At 47.5% G+C, this 27,432-nt stretch overlaps 1 protein-coding gene across 2 annotated transcripts; it reads left to right on the plus strand.

The window, feature by feature from the left end:
* Positions 1 to 218: 218 nt before the first annotated feature.
* On the plus strand, positions 219 to 26,452 carry SLC41A3 (solute carrier family 41 member 3). Of its 2 annotated transcripts, XM_075513973.1 has the most exons (11): positions 219 to 381; positions 1,444 to 1,762; positions 12,321 to 12,428; positions 13,274 to 13,345; positions 14,147 to 14,291; positions 16,429 to 16,575; positions 19,188 to 19,332; positions 20,044 to 20,123; positions 21,956 to 22,090; positions 22,912 to 23,060; positions 25,523 to 26,450. In XM_075513973.1, exons 2-11 carry the CDS (start codon positions 1,472 to 1,474, stop codon positions 25,706 to 25,708), a joined length of 1,458 nt encoding a protein of 485 aa, XP_075370088.1. In that variant the 5' UTR covers positions 219 to 381; positions 1,444 to 1,471; the 3' UTR covers positions 25,709 to 26,450. The 2 variants fall into 2 exon arrangements, with proteins under 2 accessions (XP_075370088.1, XP_075370089.1); XM_075513974.1 differs by lacking the exons at positions 219 to 381; positions 1,444 to 1,762 and adding an exon at positions 6,419 to 6,709 and having other exon boundaries at positions 25,523 to 26,452.
* Positions 26,453 to 27,432: the final 980 nt, after the last annotated feature.

Below are 27,432 nucleotides of genomic sequence, written 5' to 3' on the forward strand. Positions count from 1 at the left end.
TGGGAGTTCTCCAGCCCCACACGCAAGCCCTGCTTCCCCCCGCCCCGAGCTGTCCCCTCTGGCAGCGGGGGTCCAGAAAGGGGTATCATCATCATGATGATGATTAGCGGGGCTTGCGGGGGCTCGCAGCGGCTGCCGGCCTGCCCCGGTGCGTGCACGGCGCGGGGCAGGCCCGGCGACTGCCACTCACGGCGCCGCGCCGCCCCCGCGGCCGGGGGCCGGGCTCGAACCGGCGGCCGCCGCGCAGGGCGGGCTCCCAGCCGCGCCGCCGCGCCCCAGATGTGGCGGGCGCCTCCCGCCTTTGCATCGTCCCGGCAGTGCCCGCGGCCCTGCGGGCAGAGCCCCACGCGGGGCAGAGCCACGGGCAGGGCAAGGAAGCCGGTAAGCGCTGGGGGGGGAACGGGGGCCGGGTTTCCTCCTCCCGCAGAGGGGGACTTTGTTTTGTCCATCCCTCCTCCCTCCCCGCCAGCCGTGACTGGGGCCTCCTAGCAGTTTCCTCTGCTCCCTAGATGTTGGGCAGGAAGAGGATCGGTCCTGCGTGGGGTGGTGCAGGGGCTTAGGGCGTTAGGGGCTCATCCTGAAAATGAGAGCATCAGAGAGCATCTGCCAGCAGTTAACCCGGATGAGTGCTGGCAGGAGGCGATGGGGAAAGATTTGGGGCAGTGCCGGGGCCAGCAGTGGGGCAGACAGGATGAATGACAGTTATATCAAGAAGTAAGACACGATGGCAGGAAAAGTGTGACTGGTAACAATGTTGTATGTTTATTTTTTCTTATAAGATGTTGTGGGGTCACGGCAGCTTCTCTGTAGATAGATGAGTCACATTGTACATGTGTGTCAACTAAGGCGCAAAAGGAAGAAAAAGTATCCAGATTAGAAAGAAGATCGAAGAATTATCTTGATATTGAGGAGTGGTGGACAGCTAGCTGTACTACGCCAGGTGCTAGGTACTATGCGTAGTACATCCCTGTGCTATGCTAGGTACGCTAGTCCTTTGCTGGACTGCAGGATGCTAGGATGTGAACTGCTCCCATTTCATGGCCAGGGGTCAGACCCTAAAAAGGGTTGAATTCTGCTGGGCTCCTCAGCTCTCATGACTCCCAGTGTGAGAGCTGCTGGGTCCAGAATTCAGGCTGCGTGCGGCACCTTCTTTATCCTTCTAGGCATTCTGAGGGTGAGAGCCAGGATGCACAGCAAGCACTCCAGCATGAACACAGGCCTAGGAAGAGATGCAGTTACAAAAAGGGAGATTGATTTGACACTGTACAAAGTTGAAGGTAAACTAAGTACTAGTATTTGGGTAGCAGAGCGTCTAAGGTTTTGGGAGTAGGTGGTAGTTTGCCTTCAGGTTAGCGGAGTGGACAAAATACCAAAGGGTTTCCTGTCTCTGACCCATCTGATGTCTCTTTTTGTTATCTCATTGTTTCTGACTTTGTTTTTCAGAAAAACTCTGTGATTCAAGAAAGCCACCATGAAAGGCGAGGAAGTTCGACAGAGGAAAAAAGAGGGCAAGACTAGGAATGGAGAGCGATCCAGGCACAAAGCAAAGAGCAAGGGTAAACACAGAGAGAGCCGACTTGGCAGCCAGGAGGCAGAGGATGTCTCTCTGCGTGCACAGCAGAAGCTGTTGGCTGAGGAGAAAGCAGCCATGGCAAAGTTGCGGGAAGAGTCAGCTGTCGCAATTTGCCTGCAAGTGCTCCTGCCATACCTCCTAGCTGGGCTTGGCATGGTCTTGGCAGGCATGGTTTTGGATTATGTTCAGGTAAGGGAAAAAAACTGATCTGATGGGATAGGTGGGGGACTTTTCTTCGGAGGCAGGGGATTTGCTCTGGGGATGGCAAAGTAAAGGAAGATTTGCAGCAGTTTCACTTGCCAGCACGTCCTTCAAAGTCAGCTATTATGTACTTTTGTGCGGCTCTCAGGAGACGGCGTGTAGTGAGTTTTGGGCCCTTTTTCTCCTCTGGATATAAAAGACAATATGATACTAAAGAGCACACGAAGGATCTGAGGCATCTATGTAGGAAGGTGCAGTCCTGTGCAAAGATCTCACCTTGGTCCTGGGAAGAGGGTGGCTGAGCTGCAGCCCCAAGGGCTGTGGTGGCATAGTGCTTTCCTGCAGTAGATACAGCTGTATCACTCCTGGATGTAGCTCTGGAAAATCCTGCATCCCCTGCTTCATTGCGCAAGAAGCCAGCCAGCCCTGCACTGTTAATGCTCATACAACCAGCCCAGCCCAGCCTGCACACCACATCCTTTTCAAAGGCCTTGTAGCAGATGACTCAAATCCTTGAGTCCTCTTCCAGTCCGATTTCTGATTCTGTGACAGTCAGGACCAGACTTTTCCTCCTATGGTGCAGCAATACAGAGCTTTAAGGTAGTGGTGAGCACCTAATTTTAGACAATTTAAAGCTGCAGTTAATTTCCAGATTATAAATTGCTATACCTTTGCACTCTAGGCGACTCTCACTGCTGCGTGCCTTTTTGTTAACCCTTGTTATTTGACCAGCTAGCTGTTGGGTCAGACTGCCCTGACCTATCTGATACAGTGACACTAAAGCTACTGTGCTTGCATTGACAACTTTCATAAATCTGGAGCTGTGTTCTTTTGCTATTAGGCCTGGGCTGATCTCCCTAAGCTAGAAGAGCTATAAAGGCTTAAGACTGACACAGTATCCTTAACTGACCTTAGCATGTACTGAGTACCCAGTAGAATGTCTAGTCAGATCAGAAAACACCAAGGCAAATCCAGAACCCAGTGGCAAACTACTTTTTGTCTCCTTAGACGTCATTCTGAGAGTCTTGAGCCTTGAGCAGCCACTTTCATTTTTCAGACTGTTCAGACCTGCCCATTCCTATGGATCTCTGACATTAAATGCATGGTACCTCCTATTGTGAGATACTAAAGCGTGAAATAGGTTGTAGATGGGTTTATGATGTTGGAGGAGTGTTCTTCTTTCAGTGTTCTCCCTTAGAGTATTTTTTTTTTCTAGGAAGGACTGGGGCACTAATATAAACAATGTGAAGCAAACCTCATACTCTTCTGAAACTGCAAAAGTCTGGTTTCTGTTTTATGCAAATAAAGAGCTCATAAAGGACTTTCATGTTAGTGCTTAGAACCTGGGAAATCAACCCATGCAACATCTCTAGGCCTTTGGCAATTAGCACAGTGACTTTTTGTGCCTTATCATGGACTACTTGAGTGTGTCTCATTGTGGACTCACTGCTGCTAGGAACTGCCCTTCCTTTCTAAGCCAGGCCTGGCCTCTGCCCTTGCTGCTGCTGCTGTTTCTGTGGGGCAACAGGAGATGCTGCAAGGCTTTGGGCCCCAGGCACTCTCCATCTGCTTGCTTTCAGTCTCTCCGCATAAGCTCTATTCTCTGCCCTTTCCTAAATTGGGGAAGAGAGGAGCAAGGTGAGAAACAAAAATACACAGCCTGATCTGATGGAGAGCTAGCAGAGTCAGGAGCGATAGTACTCCAGCAACTGGGACGTATGGTCCCTGAAAAGCATCGTCCTCCCACGAGTCTGCGGTGTCGGAATAGTGCTGTCTGTTGCTAACACTGCCATGTTGTAAGAGTACTCACCGGTATCCCTGTCCCTTCTTTGCAGGGATGATTAGTCTGAAACTCTGTTCTTTGGCACTTGTCATCTCTCTGTTCATTTTTGTCTTGTGGCAGTGGATGGAGGCCCTAGTTCAGGGTCAGGGCCCACCAAAGAGGCTGTTTCCGCTTTGGCTCCTCCAGGGCAGTGCTACCTGTTGGCTAGTTTGCAAGCAGAGGGATACAGTGTATTTGTGTGCAGAGAAGGGCAGCAGTGTGCCTCCCCAGGTTTTGCCACAATGAGTGGTGCAGCCATGAGGTGTTTTTTGGGTTTTTTTTCCCAGCTAGTTATAATCTTTTTCACACGGTTCAGCAATGCTTTCTTTCTTCTCAAACCTGCTGCATCTCTTCGCTGACAAATATGGTGCGGATCTTTATCAGAGGCTCCTTAAATGCATAATACAATGACCCGGTGTACACACGCAGGTCACCTGAACCAATTACCTTCTTTGTATACTAGTTCATCGGTTGAAGGCTTTTTATGATACTTGCTTAGAAACAGAGAGAGCCGAAGCGTGATAAACTCATAAACCCTGCCAGGCTGACGCTTTAGTACAGGATGTGTTGCTGCTGTGTTTTTTAATGGTATTTGAGTCATTCAGGCTCATTAATATTTCCTTTACATTAATGTTTCTGTCTGTCAGCAATCCAGTTGGCAGATACAGTGGCATATGGGACTAGGTATGCACATTATCAGACCTTTGAAAACCTGTCGTAGTTGTCCAGACATTGTCCTTTATTTCTTTGAAACCTCTGTGAGTTTCTAACCAGAACTGGGCCTTCATGCTGCCACTTCTCAGTTCCTGGCTGGTATAAAGAGGTTGGGTCATGTGTGGTTATTACAGGATTTTTATTAACCTCCCTCTTCCAGCTATTGTGGGCTTTTTTTCCAGTTAGATTAGCTGAAATGTACTCCCTTGTTAGCTTTCAGCTAACCGGACCATTGTTAGGTGGAAGAGACACACATACACACCAAGCCAGCTGGGAGTGGGGAAGGCTTCAGGGGCTGTACCAAAATATCAACCTAGAAAGCAGCAAAGGACAGAGTCTCCCATCTGTAGCTAGGGCTTGTTTTCCACCCTGCCGTGCTTGCAGAGTGATCTGCTGTGCCATCTCAGCCCATTAGGCTTTGTGCTTTGGTTTGTGTGAATTCAGATGAAAAGAAACACACCGTGCAAATGCCCGAGAGCTTCCTCAGTTCCCTCTTTATCTGCAAGGCAAAAGCATTTCTTGTTCTGTCCAACCCTGCCAATGCATTTAGCTCCAAGGTGGGGACCCTGTCACAAGGACAGAGTCCATAAGCCATGAATCTTTACGTCTCTCTGCAGAGAGTGTCAGGGAAGGGGTTGATTAGCACAAAAAGTGTTAGTAAGGCAATGCAGTTTAAACATTGAATTTGAACTGGACTGAGAAACCTGTATCTTTCGTGCCTACCGCTGAATACTTGCTTTCACGCATTTGCCTTCACTAGGGCATGGCTGGATTTGAACCTGTGGTTGAAGAGTGAAAAAGCTCAGTTGCCAATGTACTAAACCAATCCTATACCCTTCCATCCTAAATTGTGCTTTTAAAGCTTTTTGATCCTCAGATCCAATTCGTTTGCCCAAATTAATTATTAGAAAGGAGATAGAATACCCCGAGAATACCCTGACTCCCTTCCCCGCATGCGTGACTTTGAGCTGAAGTCTTTACTGAGCAAGATACCAATTATTTGGCCGTATGTGGCCATGATGCAGCTCTAGTTCTTGACCTAGTGTCAGCTGTTTGACCATGGAGACTCTGGGGTGAGACCCTCTCTCTCAAAGACAGTATCTTCGTGGGAGTATGCAGAAGCAGTGTGTTTCACTTTAGGACAGGAAGGGAGACCAGCTCACAGCATGCTATGGAAATGTTCGCCCTTTCTCTCCCTTGCCTGCAGTGTAGTGAGATTACGGAGCTACCTTAAATAAGCACTGGCTATGACTCTTATCTTGGCCTTTGCAAACTAGCAGAAAGTTGAAGTGATGACAGCAGATAAGGGTGTTCGCTTTTGAAGCTTATTGGCTGGTTCTCTGGATTTTTTTTTTCCCCTGAAAGCCAGTCATTCAGAGGTATAGCTGGCATAGACCGATCATTACATCCCTTGGAGCCCATGGAGGGAGCAAGAGGGGCCAGGGTCTAGAAGGGCAGATCTTCTCTCACCAACCAGCTTAGCTGTGTCACTTGCCTGGGGATGAGACCTGCGTAGTATCGTCAGCCGTGAGAAATGTGGACTCATGTTTTCCTTGACTTTTCTTCACCTTGAAGGAGAGCAAAACGGATCCTGGTTGTTTAACTCCCCACCTCCTCGGCCTTGGGACAGTGAGAAGAGTTCAACGTTGCATATGGTGGGAGTGAGGGAACTGGGGCTGGTTCACAGCAGGCTTACGTATTAAACCATCGTATCAAAGGCAAGCCGCAGTCTTACAAGAAATGTAACCCGAGGAGAAAGGACACCAGTGCGTTTGAGCACGCTGAGGGATTCTTGCATGACCTGTCACTCTTTCAGTGCTGTAGCCTGAGCAGGTCTTACTGGTTTTTACCGAGGTGGTGGGAGCTGAATGGGGTGTGGGCTCATTTCTATTCGTCCACAGACATCTCCGCAACCTTCTTTTCTCTTTTTTAATTCCCCCCTGGATATAAATCGGAGAAATAGTGTCCGTCAAGTTTGCTGCCACCTGGGCTCAACCCAGCTGAACCAATTTTGGAGGATACCCTTGCTGCAACCCTCTGGACGTGCTCCTAGGAGGAGAAGAAGCTAAAGGAATTTAGCATCATTGCTGTGGTTTGAGGAAAAACATTTCTTTTGACTTCAAAGAGAGCTACCAGGAGGATCTGTGTGATGTCCTGATCTCCGCCCATTTGCCCTGCTGAGCATGGGGTAACGGTGTTTGACCATGGTGGTCACCCAGTTACGATTGGAACTGTGCTTCCACGGCAAGAAGCTGAGAGGTTTCACCTGCAAGTTGACCAGATCAGCCAGTGGATTTCTCCCAGAGACTTCATTCTCCATTGCCTCCCAGATTTTCGTGCCGTTCCTTCTGGCTGGCTTGGGCATGGTAGCTGCTGGCCTCTTGATGGATGTTGTTCAAGTAGGTACATGTGGTTAGGCAACTTTGTAGTGAGAGGGTGGGCTAATTCACTGACCTTGAGTATTACTGCGTTGTTTTTAATGCGTGTGGTCCTAGCAGCCAGTCAGCAGGATGGCTGTAGGCTTTTCCTGTGCTAGAGAGACACTATCCATCTTCTTCAGATCAGTACCTGGGCTCCTTGTGAAGTGGGATAGTGGCTTTCAGACAGGCTGCCTGGCACTGCCCTCGGTGCGTTAGACTGGGTGCTCCCTTTACTATATCTAGCTAAACACTTCGGTGGTTGAAGCAACTGGGATCAGACTGCAGCATATTCCCCTATTGCGTGATATTATTTCTTTCCTTCAAAAACTGCTGATAAGGAGATCTAGGTCAGGGTTGTTATTAACTACCTGTGTCACTTAGAGGCAAGTTTATGCTTTCAGTTCTTTGCAAACAACCTAATGTAATCTTTGGTCTAGAAGGCATTTAGATACTGTGATGAGAGGCATGCCAGCACAAAAAGATTAGCATTGCCTACAAACTGAGTGCTTCTTGGCCAGATTCTAAGGTGGGTGTAAATTCGGAGTAACTTCCATTGACTTCCAAGGAGTGCTGCTGGATTTACACCGTTGTGCCCACAACCAGAATCTATCCCATCTGTCTTTCCTTTGTACCAGTGGCACAAATAGAAATGCAAAGTTTGATCTAGTTGGGCATCTCATGCCAGTGGATTTACAAATCAGAAGGCTGGCAGAGTTTCCCAAGGATATGTCCTGCGCTCTGAGCTCACTGGAGTACATTGGATTCTCTGGCATTAGTGCCACAGCAGGAGCTAAATACGGATACTCGAGTGTTTGGAACGACAATACGTTGCTGTTTTTTCTTGCACTGGAAGAAACAAAGAAGGCAGAGAAGTTGAATTAAAGGGAATATGATGACTATCAAAGAAGGGTTAACTGGAGTGGCACACACTATTGCTATGCTGTGTTTGCCGTCTCCACCTTGTGCTGTGCTTAAACACAGACCTGTCTTGCAGCATTACAGAAGTTCTCAAACTATCCAAGATGTTATGTTAATAGTTAGCAGTTATCTCAGAGGAGGATAAAGACATAGTACATACCCAGTCCATACCCTTGACAGGTGAATAGGTCTTTGTCTAAAAGAAATTGAACGCACTTGCTTAGAAGTGGGCTCTGTTAAAAAATGTAACTGTATCCAAACTGATGGGAAACACAAGCCACGTATACCTGCGCTGCATGTGTACTTTAAATACCAGAGTGCAGTCTACTTCGTGTATTTGGTCACTAGACTCTTAGAAATGGGGTCATACATGAAGCACAATAATAGGAAGTGTCTTTTTCGGTGAAGGTGTTTCCAGCTATGTTGAAATAGAAGCCATCAGTCAGTGGGTTCAGCTCCCAGAGGAGGGAGCTAGTGCATTGAGAGTCACAGCTGGCATAGGAGAGATGTTAGTGAGGTAAGCTGCCATGGTATCAACAACCCCCTATTTAAAAACAAAACCAGTAGCTGGGAAAATCCAGAGATTTTAGCCTTTAAAGGTCTGGATTATTCTTCTGTACCTTTTTGTCTTTGAGATGCTTATTTTTAGCTTTTCTTCCTGCAAGTGTGGGAGCTAGAAACTCACTGTCCTGTCCAACTAAAACCTGAGACTAAGTTTGTTTGCTTGAGGCCAGGTACCATAAGACTCATATTGGTAATCATGAGGGCTCATGCTACTGAAACTACAGGTTTTTCTAGTCCAGGAGTCTGATTTGCCCATTTTTCAGGGGATGGTCTGGCTGAGGAATGCTTTGCCTATTTGCAGTCACTGCAAAATGTTCTTAGGAAACTCCGTGTCTGCCTTTGACAGGGAGATATATGGGCAAGCTCAGGGATGGTATCTAGAGCATACATGTGAGTTTAATGGTGCTGCCCTTGTTTTGTCACATACAAAATATCTTGAAATAATATGATTCAGTGCTGGGAGTCCAGCTGGCTCTCTTGTTTGCAGGGCTGATGTTGTTGTAAAGAGGAGAACAAAGTGGAAATTGCTTGTTTGTGTCCTATCAAACTTTTCAGGATTTTAGCAGTTTCTGATCTGTCCTGGGATGAAACCAAGAACTGTTCATGTTACTGTTTAAAAAAAAAAAAATCAACAAAAGAGAGATTTTTCTAGCCCAGTTGACTCCAAGGCTCAAACCTCGGTCTCTCATACTGTAATAAAAGGATGCCCAAAGAAATAGCCATTTGCTATTTTCTCTTCTTGGTTGTGCAGGTGATGCAGTCTTTGTGCAGGGCTGGTAGCCTGGCACAGGTCTTTTCTTGCTGGACGTTTCTGTCTGTGCTCCAGTGATCCTTGGCCAGCTGGTCGATCCAGATTCCGGGCTGGCTGGCATTGCTGGAGACCTTGCATGGCTCTGCCAGTGTTTGGCCCGCTCTTTTACAGTAAAGTGAAGAATCAGATTGAAACTGGACAAGCAGATTTCAAACCAAAGAAATCAGGAGGAAAGCTTCTCTTTCATTCTCCCATTCCACATTACTGCAGTGGGCCACAGTCCAAATAAAAGTCACAGACATAAGATATCCCTGTCCTTTGCTGATAAAAGCCCATGAGATGATTAGCATTGAAAAGGATTTTGAATTGGCTTGCGTTTTATAGTCCAGGATCTTTTGATCTTTCTGTTGACTTGTTCAGGGCAATGGAAAACTTCTGAGGTTTCTTAGCTGCTGCCATGGGAGTATGGATGCCCTGGAGAGGTAACAGGACATGGTTGGGACCATGAGGACAGTGTAAGGAGGGACAGTGGGGCTGGACTGCAGCTGGGGACACTGTCTCAGTACCTCATAGCCTCTTTTCCTCTATGGGACCCCATGAGCAGATCCAGCTGGCACGGGGACCAGCGGCAGTGGATAGTGGCATAACCAAGTTTCTTCAGAGCTGAGCTTTAGGGCTGTAACTCCATTATGGGGACGTGAGGTGGGAAAGAGTCTCTTTCTGGCTTTGTGTCCCTGTGTGGGTTTCCAGTGCTGCAGGGAATGTTTCTGTTCCTTCTCAAATGTTTCAGTTTTCATCTTGAAGGACAGAGACGCTTCCTAGACTTAATCCAGCTGTCTTCATTCAGGCAGCTCCTTGCCTGCACAGCTCTAACCTGCCACATTCACCTACTCCTCTAGCTGACAGCCCTGCAGCGCGATGGCACAGGGATCATTACTTATTCTGTATTTCTGCAGTCTCTAACACAATGGAGTCCTGGCTACTGTGGTATAAATCATTATGAATCTGTCCTTAGGCTCTTGGTGAGTCTCTAATGAGACTCAAATGGAGGCAATTAAGTCAGCTTTTTTATTGGTAAAGTTGTGTGATTATTAATTGTTCAAAGCCTTTCAGTGTAATTATATGTAAGGCAGAGTCCCAAAAAGTCATACCTCATATGCTGAAACTTCTGTTATGATGGCTTGAGACCTGCAAAATTCATGATGAACCCAAGGATTGGAGCTTACATTGATATAAAAAAGTCATATTTCCCAAAGGTGACACGCACAGAAAATACAAACAGTTGAGGTTTTTTGTTGCTTTTTATTTATATGTCTTTTTACATGCAAAATATGCAAGGTCTTATGAATGACATTCATATGAATGTCTGCACGCCTGTGTATTTTAAATGATTGGGGTTTTTTTACATTGCGACTATGAAGTCTGTTTTTTCTCCTGTTTCTTTTGAAGGTGTCAAAGATGTGTTTGGATCTTTATTCTTAATTAAAGAGAGAGGAGAGAGGGGGATTTGAATCTTTAAAAGAGATGTCCGCCCCTAGCTTTTCTCAGGTATTTAAGTTCCATGTTAACAAATTCCAACAAAATTGTAGTGTGTCAAATCAGGTGACTGTTCTCATGTTGTCTGTTATTTACTCGACAGTAACTTACCTTTAACATTTTGAAATGTGCCTGTTTCCAGGTCACTACTGCCAGGAAATGTGCCTTTTTATATTGATAATAATGTTTTGCCTGTTATCTGCACCTCTGAGGGGTGTCTTGCACCACGTGCTCAGGGCTGGCTCAGCCCCACTTTCATCCATCCTGACTCAGAAGGAAGCTGTGAGGTCTTCCCAGCAGACAGCCACACCACCGCCTTCCCACAGCTTCCCACGGCACAGCCAGAGCAAAACACCAAGCCGTTACACCCTGTATATATTTCCCAACAGGCTGACAGTTGAATGTGTCGACATTTACCGAGTCTGTTCAGCCTCCTGGATTTTCAGGTTTATAGAATCCCAATGGATGTGGAGAAAGTGGGCAGGGATCTGTTGTTCATTTTGTCCTCTAGTGCCAGAATTCGGGACCGTCGTATGATACTAGCCAGTGACAAGTTAGAATTAATGAACAAGTTGATCCTTGACATGAAGTGTAGCTAAACTATGAAAATTTTTGCCTCAGGATGGCACGTGGGTTGGAGGGGGGAGATTGGATGAGTACCTGAAAGAGAAATCCTTTGAACACTGGTAAGTGTGCTGAAAAACCCCACCAGCTCAGTACCCTGTGGCGGATAGTCATAGGCTAGAAAATACACAGGAGAATCATCCCATCTACTTGTCATACATGTTAGATTCTTGTTTTATATACCTGAATTTGACTACTGGTGGAGATAAGGATAGGTTGGATGGACCTTTGGTCTGACTCATTGCAGCTGCTCTTTTTTTTCCTTGTATTCTGCTCTTAGATGTTGGGCTAGTTGGTTTGCTGCTCCATGGTGAGCTGCTCCGTTCTGATTTCATCCTGATGTGAACCTCTCTGGCTACAGTGGGACTTTGCCAACATCCTTGAATGCACAGGGCATGAATGAATTATGTTTGAAGGCACTGTATGGTAGATAAATTAGAGAAGACATGTGCTAATCAACAAAGTTTCTTAAGGTTTCAAATCATTTCTAGTGTTGCAGCTGATTCATCAGTTTTGTACAGTTCAGCTTCAGAGGAGCAATAATAATCAAAATATTGGCCCAGCAGTTTGAGCTTATGGGATATCTTAATTCAAAATCCTCTTTCCAGCTCTGCTGGGAGCATGCTTGGTAACAGGAAGATTTAGGAACTGCCTGTGGAGAAGAGCTACAAAAATCTCCTTCCCTCCCACCACCAGTCTTAGATGCTTAGTTAGAAGTTCAGTAAAAAAAGACAGACACAACTTCTTGTTGTTAGATTGTTTCCAGATCTTTGCATTTATTCTTATGAGTCTGGAGAGCAATAGGTGTTCCTGTATCTAGTATCAGTACAAAGGATGGAGAGCATGCTGTATTTCATTTGGCTTGTGAACCCTAATTATTTTTCATGTTGTTCTTGGCTAATGCTAAAGGCACATTTTAATTTGTGGCTTTCCAAAATCTTCTGCTGCCCTCAGGAAGAAAGTTCCTTCCCTGTTAGGATAGTGCTTTGCTGTGCATGAGAACAGAAAGAATATTGCAAGCTAAAAATTGCTTCCTTCACTCCCAAAATGCAAGCAGCCCAGAGCAGCATCTGTCCCCACGTGCACAGCAGACACCTGTAGAGCAGGTGGTGAGGTGGGAACCCACTCCTCTTTGAAGCAACAGCATTGGGCTGGTCAGCATCACAAACTGAGGTCATTGCCTTTGTTTTCTTCCAGCACTGGGATGTGTTTCGGACAATTACGGAAGTTTTTATCCTGGTTCCTGCCTTGGTTGGCCTGAAGGGTAATCTTGAGATGACGCTGGCATCCAGGCTGTCTACTGCTGTGAGTGTTAACAAGGTGGTGGTGGCGTGTGTGTGGGGAGCGGCGGGCGATTAGCAGGAGACATCAGGAGATTCTGCTTTTATATAACCACACTGTGTGTATAAGACGTGCCCTTTTCTGCTAAGTAGAAACTAGTGGTGTGTGAGTGTTAAAATAATGTATTTGCCCTCATTTTGCAACTGGAACAGAGAATTTCCATCTGCGCTTTGAAGGTGAATTAATCCCTGGGTGGCCAGTTGCTGACATTTGGGGCCCTGTGACGCATAAAGGAGACAAAGCCAGGGCTCCACAGCTGTCAGCTTCAGTATTGGATTGCCTTTCTGTGGGTATTGATCCTTGAGAGACCCAGGGCTTCCCAGCACTCTTACCTTTGGGGGAGCAGACTGAGGCATCTTGGGACCTGCAGTGGCTTTCACTACTCTGGATTTGATTTCTCCTATCTTCCTAAGCAGTTTTGTTTATTTTGGGCTGTTTGTATTGCATGTCTTGGTAGAAATTGGAGCTTAAAAGAGCACTTTAGGGGGAATAAAAGAGGAAAAATGGTTTAATTTATTCAGCTTTTGGTCTGCACGGGATGTGGTGGATGTGCCCACTCTGCCTTTAGCTGGGTGCCCTGCAATGCCTCTGCACCTCCATGTGAGCCTCTGATACCCCTGGGACACTGGGATTGGAGCACGATGGAGATGTGTCAAGAAGAAAGTGCAGGGAAGGCTGGGAGATGCCGACCTGTGCTCGCCTCTCTCTGGCTTTAGCAGCCCCTTTCCCACGGGGACCAGGTGAAACTGCCTTCAGCAGCCACCTGTGCCACAGGAACAGGTTTTCAGGGTGTCTCTCTTGGCTCCTAGGCTAACACTGGACAGATGGATGATGCCCAGAAGCAATGGAAAATGGCCACCTGCAATTTAGCCCTTATCCAGGTGAGTCACTTCAGCTGGGAGAGGAAAAAGGCCCTTTTCTCTTGCTGTGCTGCAGCCCAACAGCATCTGTTCCCAGCAGTGCTGAATCCTGAGCTGTTGATTTGGGGCAGGTATTCTGAACAGAGCCAAGCAGAGCCCAGGACTTGACCTCCAATAAAGCTCTGTGTGGCCGCAGAGCTTGTAGTTTAGCTGCAAAACACATCTAGACATTCATTGCCTTTGTGGACAAACTGAAATAATGAAAAAACCTCCTTTTGCAGGGGGAGCTGCAGCACAATCCCTGTTTCACAACAGCCCCTAGATAAAGCTTGTCGTTTACTGGCAGTGTTTGGAATCAGCCTTGGGCAGGAGGGGAGAGATGGGAGAAATGTGACTCTTGTAGCTCTTTCTGCCTGTTAAAATCCAGCAACCAGCCTAGAGGTTGCACATGGCAAGGCCACAGGGCTTGCAACATGTGTCTGTGTGCTTTCCCTTATCTCCTTCCACAGCTTTCAGCTTGCTAGGAGTGCTGTGTTGATGGGGAGCCCATTTTTGTGTTGACCAGGGCTATTCCTTTGCTGATGGACTCAGTGTCCTTTGCTGAAATGTTATCTGCGCTTTGCAGTCCTCCAGAGTTTTTCTCCAAACTTTGTCAGGATTTTTTTTGAACGTAGTGGAGCCTTAAAGGGATGCTGCTTAAATACATAAGCAATCACCATCTCTGCAAGGCTTAGCCGTGTGGAAATGCTGCAGTCACATGGAACCAGGACTGCCTGGGAGCAGATGCGGGTGATGGCTCACCAGCTGTCTTTTGGCCCCCAGGTCCAGGCCACCGTGGTGGGACTTCTGGCTGCTGTTGCTGCTGTGATCCTGGGAGCCATCTCCAAGGGCTCTGTGGAGCTGAGCCAGGCTGCTGTGCTGTGTGCCAGCAGTGTGACCACGGCCTTCATAGCTGCACTTTCTCTTGGTGAGTTGTTTTGGTTCCTCAGATCAAACATGTAGCACTCAGGTGTGGAAAAAACTGTCCCTTCTGCCAGGAGGCCCGGTTGACATCCCTTTGGTCTGGCACGAGGAGGAGGAATGCAGGAAGCATTAGTCCTATGTCTGCTGCTTTCACCCCCTCTGCATCCTGCCTTTGCTTCTTTTCTCCCAGGATCTGTTGTTCGCTGGGCCCTCGGCATCCATAGCAGCAATCAAAATGTCCCCCTTTACCTGACACACGAAAAATGCAACATGCTATGCGTGGGTGTACACACACGTGCACACACTTTCTCCATGTGTCTTGGATGACACGTTAGCCATCTACACTGGCCCTTTCCTAGGGGAGAGTGAACGAATGCCATGCACAAAGCAGGATATTGAGAGTCCGTTAGCAGACAACTCCACACCACGCTCGAGATGGACTTGGGTCACCCAGTATCCTGCGGAGGATTGTGGCCAGCCCTGCGGCATGCCTGCTGTGAGCTCTGACCCAGGCAGTCCACTCCCCTGGCTATTCCCCTTGCGAGGGAAACGTGACGGGGTGGATGGGTAGGAGCTGCTCTGTGTCGCCTGAAGATGATCAGTTTGTAGGTCTGCCATACGAGGGCAGCATGATACCCTGAATAGACCGAGCTGGCAGAGCTAGATACAGCAAGTTTTCTAAATGAAAGGGACAAGTTAGAGCAAGTGCATATCCTGAAGCTGGAGTCAAAGGGTGATTGTAGATGCCTTTGATGAAAAACATGGGATGAGGCAGTTGTTAAAAGAGAAAAACAGCAGCCCAGCTTTCATTAAACTCTTCTCTTCAGTCTCCCTGCTCAGTGTGATACAGAGAGGCTTTGCTGCCGTACCAACGCAGGCTTTCAGCTAGCATTAGTTTCTTCCCTGGCCATGGTCACAGGCAGCCTGTGTGGGTGTGCATGATGGGAAGCTGCTATTTTTATGACCAGGGAGGGAAGCAGCATGAAATGTGCTGTGGGGAGGGGAGCGTGGGTGTCTGGGAGGGCTTTTGTGGAGAATGCCATGTCGTGTGAGCACGTGTTTCTGTGTAAGGGATGTTGTACCAGGGAAGGTGCACATGTGGCATTTCTTAGGGGAGAGCCGATGCTCCTGTGCACGCTCAGCTTTGGTGGGCCTGTGCGAACAGGCACAGAGAGGTTGTGAGCTGAAGGGAACCACCATTTCTCAGGCTTCCTTTGATGCATCCTGTCAGCCATGGAAGGACTGTGAAGAGATGTCTTGTGTCTTGTCTCACGGCTGCCCTTGCTAGTCCCACAGCAGTAGAGGCTGGCCAGGCAGGGTTTATTCCAGGTGGCTCTTCCACAGGCCTGCAAGAGATCTGATGGATGAGGGATTCCCACATGTTTATCAGGGTTTGGGGTTTGTGCTCATGTTAATGAGCCTGGGCAAGCAAAACTTCCCTCCTCTCCAACAATGCGGAAAAGCAGCTGAATTTTCCAGGTGCAGCTCAGAGGACAGGGGAAGAGAAGTGATGTGGGGCCACCTCCATAACCCCTTGACTATGGAGCTGCTCACAGTGTCAACATCCACCCAGTGCAAATTAAAGCAGCTCCAAAGACTCTGGGACATGAGGGGTCAGTCTGATGGCTGGGCCGAAAGGCTAATTCAGGCTACTGTAAGGAAGCTCGTTGCTCCTTGGTGATTCAAACTCAGATAAATTTTGGTCTAATATGGAAAATATCTTTGTGCTGTGGAATCCAGAGCAGGGGATGGCACCAGGAGGCAACCGCGTGCCTGCTGTGTGCTTATCTATGGGTGTGCTTCGTGCCTGGTCCTGCTTCAAGGCAGCAAAGATTAGGCTGCTCAGGAGGGGAGCTTCTACATTTGGGCTGCCTGCTGGTATCTCCTTTGATCCCTGGAACTTGCTTGTGTGCCTCTGGGCCTTTGGTGCAGTTCATAAAGGCAGAGTCGTGTCCTTCAGGTTGGTGAAAGCAAGAGGACAAATTCCTGGGGATGTCCAATGTCCAGCTGTGTGGTACCGCTACAGGCAATCTGCTTCTTGCTTTTCCCAGACCCTACGTCCCTCTGGGAACCAGAACAGCAGCTCTGGGGTGAAACGCAGCAGGATGCATTCTCTGATGCCTGCTCTGTGTCTTCTCTAGGTCTGGTGATGATTGGCGTGATCATCGGAGCAAGGAAAGTTGGGATCAATCCAGACAATGTCGCCACACCCATAGCAGCAAGCCTTGGAGACTTGATAACCCTTTCCCTGCTGGCGGGAATCAGCAGTACACTCTTCAAATACATAGGTACAGTGTTTAGCAGGGATTTGCAGCTCAGCAAGGGAGGGATGAATCCTTGTGAAATTACTGCAGGGTGCTTACCCATTTCTGGGATGTTTCAGAATGGAGGCTGTCATACCACTGGGGCAGAAAAATGACCAAAGAGGCTTTTTCCAGGGCTCTCTTTTAGTAGCAAACTGGAAGGGAGAGCCGAAGAAACACATCTGGGATTTGTCAAAGAAATGACCATAGCTTTGGAACAGCAGGTTGACATATGTGACACTGACTCTGTTCCTGCATCTGTTGCTAGCCAAGCATAACTACTTTCTGTGCATGGGTAATAGCAGGTCCTTCCTCACAAAGCTATTTCAGGGTTTTGGCATTTGTAAAATATTCGTGTATCTTCTCATGTGGAGAGTCGTGGATGAACAAGATATCATCTTGGAGGGAGGGAGGCAGTGCTGCATTGTTTTATGCTCACAGGACTCTCAGTCCTGTGGCATAGTTGTGGCTATGGGGTTAGCTGTGCTGCTGGTTAGCAAAGACTTGGGCACCTGTTGACACTGAAAAGCTCAAAACATATTGCAACTTGGTGATATAGGCCCGACTATTGTTTGTAAAGTGCTAGGCTATTTACCGTGAGCCTAACCTGGAATAGAAACAGGAAAATAAAAAGATCCAGCAAACGCAATACCATTTGAAACCCAAACTGTTGCTTCAGACTGTGAGCAGAAGCAGCAAGGCAGCTGTTCTCAGTTTGCATAACTCGTTCCATATGCCAGCAAGTGAGGGAGTGAAGGAGAACGTTGCAGGGAGAGGCCCACAAATAGCTTCGGTCCAGTCCTCCTTGAGCTTCAGAGGTGCTTTTTTTTAATAGGCTTTTTCCATGACGCCATCACACCTGCCTCTGTAAAGCTAGTTTGTCTTTCAATCGCTACGCCTCAGATAATATCTCTCAGGGAGCACATGGCAGAACATGAGAACCTCTATGGCTGTGACCAAGAGAGCATTTGTGATGTTTTCAGAGTAGTTTAAATAGCCTCTTGAGATGGAAAATACACAGCACACAGACACCTAGTCATTGGGAGCATGAAGTGAAGCAGGGAGGAGGAAGCCATTGTTGATCGTGGATGAATAAATCCATTTCCCTCCCCAATGTGTAGTAAGGGATGGGTCATGCTGTGACAACTTTTGGATCCTACCAAAATATATCCTTCAAAAATACTGGTGAGTCTGTAAAGTTTGGAGTACTATGTGCCACCTGATGCAGCACCATCTTCTTATGTGGAATAACCTTTTGCCAGTGAAGATTTTCAGTGTTTTAAAAATCAACCGTGGTCCTTCCCAGTCCTGCATAATGGAGATACAAACTGTGCCAAAGGGTTGCAGCTTGCTTATGGGCTGTGTGTGAGAGAATGTGGCAGAACTGGAATGTGGAGTCTGAAGTCCATTCATCCTACCAGGAGCCTTTCTGTGGCTTTGATAAGGTTTGATAGACTCCAGTGCTCTGTGTCTGCATTATTTAAGAAGGAATTAATTGCCCGAAACAACAAGGGTGGGGGGAGATCCAGTACAGCAGCTAAGTCTGTCATACAACCCACCTGTCCTAAATGACTCCAGGTGGTAAAGTGCACTGACAAAACAGCAGCTATTTACACCCCAGAAGTGGTTGTATTTCAGTGCTGACTAAAGCCACACGTAAGAAGTGCACCTCTTTGTGTAAGAGCCCTTGATTCATGGAAGATATCATCACATCAGTGCTATCTCATCCAGGTAGCCTGAGGCCCTGGCAATGTCATTTTGAAAAATGCACACTTTGAGCCTGCCTCATCTCCCAGATTACCTGCACAGTCTGCGTTACAACCCACTGGCTTTGGCCCCAACACAGAGACCAGATGGAGAGCTTTGTTGAAGAAGCATTTTTATATCAAAAGGATTGGCATCATCCCTATTGCTTGAAGGTGTTTCTCATGCTTCTGAGTCATGTTTATTTTCTTTTAGTGCTGCACATCTACTTATTTTTTAATTCCTTTGCTTCTAAAGGTCACTTCAAGGTTATGCCCCTACCAAATACAAGAAGCACCTAATGGAAACATATGTAAGCTAGGACAAAAGAAACCCTGGATCTTAACTGGCTGTTATGTGCAAGAGGGCATTTGTTCCCATAGAGCAGACCAGCTGCTCAGCAATTCTGCTAGCTTGCCACCAAAAGTACCTATTACCTATTGTTTTAGGTGAAGGCGTGAGGTGTCTGTCGTAAGTGTGATACAGCTTGCACACAGGAGTTTCCCCCTTGCCCTGCTGTTTGATTTGTACCCTGAAGCCAGAAATTTTGTAACTTTTTGTCTTGCTTAGCTGGAGATGGAATTGGAGGCTTGCTCATCTTCAAATATAACTTGCTTTGAATCCTGCTGATTTTCAAATAACATCCTCTAGCAGTGAGTTTCAGGGATTAATTATGGATTTCTGTGGTGGAGTGAGGTGGTTGTGTGGGGAATATCTTGATTCACGTGATTTTTCTGCTAACGTAACTCAGTCTGAGCGAGAACCCTGCTGCCTTTCTTCCAGACTTTGTGCAATATGATTTTGGCAACCTGTGAAGCCATGGACATTTAATTTGAGATTCTTTTCCTTGCCAGATATGAAATACCTTTCTCCTCTGATCTGTGCTGTCTTCATTGTCATGATCCCTCTCTGGGTTGCTATCGCCAAGCAAAGTCCTTCCCTTGCTGAAGTCCTGAAATCTGGATGGCAGCCGGTCATTGTTGCAATGAGCATCAGCAGGTAAACTGAGGAACTGCTCCTGAGCCCACACGCGTATGCACGCTGCAGAGAGACCCCGTGCTCGTTTAGAAAGCCATCAAAAGTGAAACTGGAAGGGACAGCAGAAGGGTATTTGTCCGGTGTTTCTCAGCCATTGGTGGCCCTCCAGCAGGCTGTGAGACAGCAGATAAAGAGCCCCCAAATGACTGGAAAAAGCAAGTCATCATTTTAAGTCTCACTCGCACGTCCATGCACCATGCGCGTGCAAGCCAGGAAACAAAAAGGGACATGATGACCATCACAGATAGTCAGACTTGAACCTCATTTTTATCCAGCTGTAAAGACAAAGACTGGTGAATGTAGAGCCAGGTAGTTCATTCCCCCTGTGCTTTCAGACCCAGCTGAGATCTGGGAGAGAATTTAAAAAAAATGCTAAGACCAGTATAGAAGTGTAGCAAAACTTTTGGGGAGGATGATAAAGCTTCCCTGGCTACTATCAGTTTTGCTCAAGGGTGGGCAAGGGGGTCTTCCTGATCTCATTATGCCATTATCAAAAACTGTAAGGCTATCTGTTGGTGAAAGCTGAGCTGTAAAAGGAGTAAATGGGGAATAGTCCAGCCCTGGCAATGGGGAAGAAGCAGTAACTCATCTCAGTGTGCTATTTTCACAGTGTAGGAATTGCCCTGGGAAGAGAGATTGATCCACCCTCATTGCCTGTCCATTTTTTAACAGCATTGGTGGGCTCATCTTGGACAAAACTGTAACTGACCCAAACTTTGAAGGCATGGCAGTTTTCACACCTGTGATTAATGGTAGGTTGGGCAGGGGGGGTTATATGCATGCTTTTATTTATACCTCCCCCTCCTCCCCAAGGGTTATGGCATCCACTGTTGCCCCTACACAGAGGTCTGTGTTCAAGTCCCTGCTCCCATCATGGGTGGAAGTGAAGCTACTGGTCCCCATTACATCCCTGCTTACTCATATCTTGAAGTGTCTCTGGAGCAAAATAGCAGGCAGGGCTGAAAAATACTGGCAGAGCTGTGGGAAAGGTTAACAGCATCTGATAGTTGTCTCTGAGAGCTACGTTGACACCTTTACTTTCGTAACATCAAACCTGCTAAGGATGTCACAATAAATCCATTTTCCCTGTCTCTCTCCACTCTGCAATTTGAGCTGTGCAATCATCCCCTATGCAGATTGTTGATAAAGGTTAATATATTAAGATTACATATATGTGTATATATATATAAAAGATTACATGTATGGATTATATATAGGGATTTTTAATATATATATCAACACTTTTTGTATGTATGTTTATATTTGTTTGAAGCCTCACATTGTGTACTTTTATACACACACGTACCAGTACAAACTGCTGGGGATCCTGGCATCGCTGAGGATCCTCTGGGTTGTTTTTTTGCTATTGTAATGTTCTTGCAGGCCAGGCCCATTCCAGGGGAAACCCACGTTCCTAGTGCAGGCTTGGCCTCATGCCACCCTCAAAGCGTGGTGTCCTCTTGCAGTGTCAGAGGGTGTCACCCAGCTGTCACCTTACTGGATCTGCATAAAGACAGCCACCTTGCTGACAAACTCTTTCCAGCATGGTTAGCCAAAGAGCCTGATTAGGAAAGTACGTCAACAGCAATTTAGTTGAACAATGATTGACCCAGACATCGCTCTGTGGGGGCGGGCGACCTGTTTGGCAGAGCTGGTGGCAGAGTTATGCAGTGCTCCATGTCTTTGCACAGATAGCTCTTCACTTTGCATTTGCACGGGAGTCCTGCAAAGTGTGGCAGCGCACGATTTGGAAAGCTCCCATCTTGAGCTATGTTGAGCTAGTCTTAGTATTTTCACTTTGATTCTGCTCTGGCAAATCTCACGTTTAAGATGGAGCATTTCCTTCTTCAAGGAAGGGAAAACATGAGAAGCCTGTAGGATCTGGCTCACTGTTATCTCTTCTGTGGCATTTCTACCCTGCAAATACTCAGGGTGGTGGAGGTTTGCTCCATAGATTATCATCCCTCTATTTTCTGCTGGAAAACGTAGCTGCTTTTTCGTGTTTGCTAGAATTAATCAGTTTGGAAGGAATTAATTGCCTTTTAATTACCTAACATATTTGGGCTCTGATTCATGCTCATATGATTCCTTCTCATTTAACAAGTGCGTTAGATGCCTTCAGACAGACATATAATCACTGTCTGTGGCGTTTGTTGTCTTTTAAACAATAATGGCTCTCTGGGTGAGTAAATCCAAGAAGTGGCCGTGAGCAGCATCTACCATTGCCTGCACTGCTTTTCCCAGGTGTTGCTCACAGACTGCGTCAAACCAGGTGCAATTACGTCATCTTCAGAGGCCACGTGGCATTTACAGCCGGTGCTGGGAAGCAAGGGAAAATGTTTCCAATAAAGCAGTCAGAAGGAGACGATCACTGGAGCCTTCCTGATTTTTAAGAGCTGTTCCTGCCAAGTGAATAGTGCAGCATCACCATGACATGCGGGATCAGGTTTTCTCTTTCTCTCACTACTGCTCTCAGTGAGCGTGTAAGTGAATACAGATCGACTCACCTTGGGCTAGGTTTTAGACTGATGTTTACTGCTTCAGTGAGGGTGCTTTACAGGTTTACTGTGTTTTGTCCTCATAGGTGTTGGAGGGAATCTGGTTGCCATCCAGGCCAGCCGTATTTCCACATTCCTGCACTTCTGGAGCATGCCTGGAGTTTTGCCATACAAGATGAGGCAGAATTGGCCCAACCCATGCACCACATTCTTCTCATCAGGTAGACCTTGAACCCTAGGTGTCCCTGTCTCAAGGCCTGTCATCACAGATAGCACCTAGCCTGGTTGGCGAAGGACTAGGTGGGTTTCAAAGGCAGAAATACCTTTCCCCCTTACAGGGAAGATACTCAGATTGGAGAGGAAGCATCTTTGCAGTGGGCAGCTTGAAAAAAAGCTTGTGGTATACTTGCTCACTGGCGTGCAAAGAAACTGGCCTTCGAGGAGCACTACAGAAAGCAATTGAAAAAGAATCTCAGATTTGATCTAATAGAAAGTAATTTTAACCATGGCCAGCCTAGAGCCATCACCTGCGGACAGAGGGGTGAACAGAGCATAACCATGCTGAAAATCAGCAATTCCTCCATCTTCAGCAATGGATAAACCTAAGCATCAGCAAAACTGGATTTGGGTCTGTTGTCTTTTTAGGTTGCAGGTTCCTCTTGATTTTCACTGCTAGGTTGGGAGTTACTGCTAAAGCAAACTAAAAACTGGGGAAGTGGGTTGCAGCAAGGCAGAGCAGAAGCAGTGGGAGGCAGAGAGCAGCTGAGAGGAATGTTTGGAAGAAGTGGAGTGGATCAGCATGGAGCATATCTTTGGCACATAGTTTCAGTGTTAGACAAAGCTGCTGGGTTGATACTGCAGATCAACCCAGCAGCTAGATCAGCCCAGATTGCTGTGTGATCTAGAAAAGGCATTAGCAATGTGGTTGGTGGGAGGAGACAGCCCCAAGTCTATGTACCAGCATTAAAACATGCAGCTGCGTCCTGTCCTCCCCCCACCGTCTGCAGCCGCTGTCGTCTCTGTTTGTCTCTGTCCTCTGCAGAGGTGAATTCCAAGTCAGCTCGAGTCCTGTTCCTCCTGGTTGTCCCAGGGCACCTTGTGTTCCTCTACACCATCCATCTGCTGCAGGGAGGCCACACGTCTCTGTCCTTCACCTTTGTGATGTTCTATCTGACTGCTGCTTTGCTGCAGGTAAACCCCAACCTCTCATCCAGAGGGAACCTCTCAGATACTGTGAAAACAAAAGTCTCCAGGCTAAACAAGAGTCACGGTAAAACTTCTGTCAGCAGCCCACATTTCCAATCATTTCAGGTGTGCTTCCTACCAGGCATCATGTATCTTCTGCGGATCCAGTAATACTTCACCCAAATTGCCAGAGTCTGGTTTCCCACATAAGCATGACTGCCCTTAAGGGTGAGTGAGGGGTCAAACATGAGATGAGGAACAAGTTCTCATCATCTGCTGAGCTGCAGTAAGTGTGCAGACACACACTTAGCAAGGAGATACCTCTTGCTGTAGGTGGTACCTTGTTTTACCATGTCTACTCCTTGAGTCTCTAAGCCCCAAGTATTTATAGACTGCCACTGGTTATCCCAGTAAGGGGCAAGTGAGAGGCTGTGAACCCCAGCCAGCAGGTTTCCCCACTCATTTTGGAAACCAGTTTCACATATCATGATGAAGACCTAGGGATCCCTCTGGGCAGGGCCATAGGGGTCAAAAGTGAAGGGAAAACCCAGGCCTGAGAAGTTCATCTTCAAAAGTAAGAGTTCTGGGTAGGCAACGGGCAGGTCATCCAATGTGTTCTGCCTGTTCCCTTTCACTGTTTTGCCTGCCCTGTAAACTTTGTCGTCTCACTCAGAAATGCATGTGGCTGTTGCTTAAACTCACAGAGGCTCTGACTTCACTTGCCCTTTTTAAATCAGTGATTCATTAATTTGCAGGGTGAGTTAGCTGACTTCTCGCTTTGCCTTACAAGCAGCCTCGTGTCTGCGGGTGAATTCCTTGCATGTGTAAACAATCGTTTTTTCTCGACCTTTGCACAACCCTAAGCCAGCAGCACAGCCATAGTTGTAAAGGAAAATATTTATTCTTCTCTTTATGCATCAAGGTAACTCCTCAACCAAAGCCAAGCATGAAAATACGCAGAATAAATGACAGCGTAAAGAGCAGAATCCCAGCAACACCACTGACCCTGAAAGATTCCCATGGAGGCCAGAGGAGGAGAGTATGCTCAGCCTGGTTCTTTCTTCCCCTCCATTATACTTTATAAAGAAAGGCAGAAAGAAGGAGAGGGGGAAGTTTGGGTCAGCTGGAAGAAGCCCAAACAGAAAGATCAGAGGCCTAGGAAACATGACCACAGAGGAATGATTGAATGCACTAGGGTTAGCTAGTCCAAAGAAGAGAGGCTTGAGAAAAATCTGGTTAACAGTCTTTAAACTACCAAGTTTCTGTAGGGAGGGACAGAATAACATTTTCTCTGTGGTCACTAGGGATGAAACATGAAATCATGGGTTTCAAATGGAAAAAGGCAGATTTATGTTAGAACTGGGGAAAAAAGAAAAACAGAAAAAAAGAAGAGCCATGGGACTGATTGCTTAGAGTGTGGCATCTCCATCTTTGAGGGTTGTTTAGCAGAGGTTAAACGACCATCGGAAAAGATGTGAGCATATTTGATCCTGTATTGAGGCAGAGGAATGGTCTATATAAAACTCTTGAGTTTCCATCCAGCTTTAGTTTCTGTGATTCTGTTATTTAATTTGCTTCCCCCATCTCTCCTCCTCCCTCTCCCCCCACCCAGCTTGCAGTTTTCACCTTTAGAAATGCCGCCTCTGGCTTTGGTTCCTGTTGTGCTGCAGTCTCCCATGGAGGGACCACAGATGTGGGGTGCAAACTCTCTCTCCCTTCTTAATTCAATTAACTAGACAGTCTTTAATCTTTAACCAAAGTATGTTTTTTTGCTCCATCTGTTTATCAGAATCAGGAATGAAATAGGAATTAAAAGAAATCACAACAAAGATTTTAAAACTATTGAGATGAAAAAAAAAGAAATTATATTATTTTTTTAACATGTTAGTGCTGCTTGGGATAACTTTGATGTAAAAACTGCCTCAAACTCCAGTTGTCCACTGAGACTTTTAGGAAAAACAAAGTAGACGCGATCTGAATTTCTAATGGAAAAAAGAAGGATGAAGAGAAAAGATCTGGCTACAAACTTATCCTTTGGGCCTGCCTGCGTACTCGCAGCAGCCCTGTTTCTGGTGGAGTGAACAGGACCGCTCCCATTCATGATGTGGGAAGTGGGAACTGTACCTTTGGGAGATGCTTTTGGTGTGGCCAGACTCCCGTTTTGGGCCACGCAATGCTGGTGAGCAGCTCAAGCGTGGTCCCCACACTTGTGGCTGGCAGCACGGGGCCGTGGCACCATGGGCAACACCGGGCAATGCAGTGCCCACAGGTATGAGCCAGCTACACCCATCCCAGCGCAGCTCCATCCTGCAGAGAAACAGCGGTTCTCTGTGGAAGGTGTTAACTCTCGGCAGCCCCTGTTAGCTCTGGTGTTAGCCATGGCCACGTCATTTTGGCTGTGAGCTGAGGGAGGCTGTGCGCTACCTTCTTGCTGCCTCACAGCAAAGCCTTGTCTTGCCTCTCCTCAGGTGGGAATCCTGCTCTACGTGGCTGACCTAATTGTGCGCCTGATGTGGAGGAAGGCGCTGGATCCGGATAATTTCTCCATCCCCTACCTCACTGCCCTGGGCGATCTCCTGGGCACCGGATTCCTGGCTGTCTGTTTCCGCCTGGTTTGGCTTGTCCACGGCACAGACATGAACCTGGGGAACTGAGAGACCAGGCGCTGCTCCGCATCACTTGTGCGACACGGTGCTTTCCTCTGGGACAAAGGGGTACTTGGCGATGAGCGCTGGGTCACCCGGCTGGATTGGGCCTCCCCTGCCACCCCCGACACCCCATCTGCCCTCCCCATCGTGCCTTACAGCTGGACTCGCCCGCCCTGAGGAATCAGCACCCCAGACTTGCATCCTCGCAAGTGAGAAAGCTGGGTTTAAGCAGCGCCCGCTGCTCACAGCCACGCCCAGCAAACAAGGCGTTAAGGAGCATTTGGGCCATTTGTAATGATAAGCATTTTGATCGGTTTCAGTCCCTAGCACTGACGCAGCCCGCCTCCAAAGCCTGCCGAGGCCACTGCGTCCGATCCTGCAAGTGGATGTCACAACCTCTCCATCGGACTCTGACTTTCCATCAAGGGAAATTCTTTATTCACCCCCCTTTTCTCTCCCGTCCCGGAGGAAGAGAGCAACCAGGTCTTTAAACTTGTCTCCTCTCCATCGCTCAGACGCTCAGGATCTGACGCAGTGAGCTCCTCGCTGGCTCGCGCCCAGCAGGAGGTTATCTAGGGATACCACCTACCTGCCCTGGCAGCGTCACTGTTGTCTGACCGACAAGCTGGATTGATTGCATTTTGGGGGTAGGAAGGTTTGTTTTTACGGTTTACAAAATGCCCAGTAGTTAAAATGTTTCTAGAAACACACAAATAAAGCGGTTAAAAAAAGGTAATGCTGTGGATTCAGGGGTTGTTTTTTTCTTGCCATGGCTCTGCCTGTTTCTAGTTCAAACTTGTCAGGTAGAACTTCTTGCTCGCTTCTTTCTAATCCATTCAGGGTTGGACAACACAATTTTAATAGGGCTTCAGGAAGATTGGTGTTTCCTAACCAAGAGCAGCCTTTTGCAGCCCCCATGTTTCAGGTTGGAATTAAAGCCCATCCCCTCTCCCACAGTCGCCATCCACTCATTAACAATTGCTCTGCAACGAGTCTAGAATCTGCGTGTGTGCATAAGGAACGTGTTGGGCTGGGTGAGGATTTGGCACGAGGATTTGGCAAATGACTCCTTAGGTTCTCGCTCCAGGATGGCTGTCTCGTGCTACCAGGAACATGTCAGGGAGGCTTGTGGGGCTGAAAGCAGCCAATTCTCACTGAAATCGAAGAACCGGTAGGGTCCTCGAGATAGTAAGATGCCCCAGAGTCAGGAGTTGAGGACAGAGATCAAACCGTTGAAAAACACCACTAGGCCTCAACTTTAATAATAATCTGTCTTTGTATGTGTTGGAGGAGGGAAAGAGGGAGGTCAAGTCCCCCACCCTGCTGGCAGACAGATGCCTTGTTCAAGGATGTGCCAGCTCTGAAACACTTAAATTTGAGCTGTGTTGGGTGCCTACTGGCCTTGGGTGTTTCTTTGCTCCCGGTGTTGCTCCGATCTCCCAGAGCCGCTGCAAAGCTGAGGCCCCTGCACGGGATCAGCATGTGGCTGAAGGTCCCTAACAGCAAAAGCTGTTCAGCTCTGGGCTGCCAGGCGTGGGGAAAAGCCCTCCCTGAAAAGAAATAAACTGTCGCCTCCCCCCTCTCTGAGCCTCCTCTTCCTTTTTTTGTTACGAAGGATAAATCACCCCATGCTGGCTGAGCTAGAGAGTATGCTGGCTGAGCTAGAGAGTATGCGCACACAGGCTTCATGGTGGGGGAGATTTCGGCATTCGAGGCACATGTTCCCCCCG

This window comes from Mycteria americana, chromosome 11 (assembly GCF_035582795.1).
Source record: "Mycteria americana isolate JAX WOST 10 ecotype Jacksonville Zoo and Gardens chromosome 11, USCA_MyAme_1.0, whole genome shotgun sequence".
NCBI classification, from domain to species: Eukaryota; Metazoa; Chordata; class Aves; order Ciconiiformes; family Ciconiidae; genus Mycteria; species Mycteria americana.

Bases quoted from the DNA above. Each gene is read 5' to 3' on its own strand.
- SLC41A3 (XM_075513973.1), top strand. From the start codon at position 1,472: ATGAAAGGCGAGGAAGTTCGACAGAGGAAAAAAGAGGGCAAGACTAGG. The intron at 12,429-13,273 runs GTGAGTGTTAAC...CTTGGCTCCTAG, and splicing joins CATCCAGGCTGTCTACTGCT to GCTAACACTGGACAGATGGA. The intron at 22,091-22,911 runs GTAGACCTTGAA...TGTCCTCTGCAG, and splicing joins CACCACATTCTTCTCATCAG to AGGTGAATTCCAAGTCAGCT.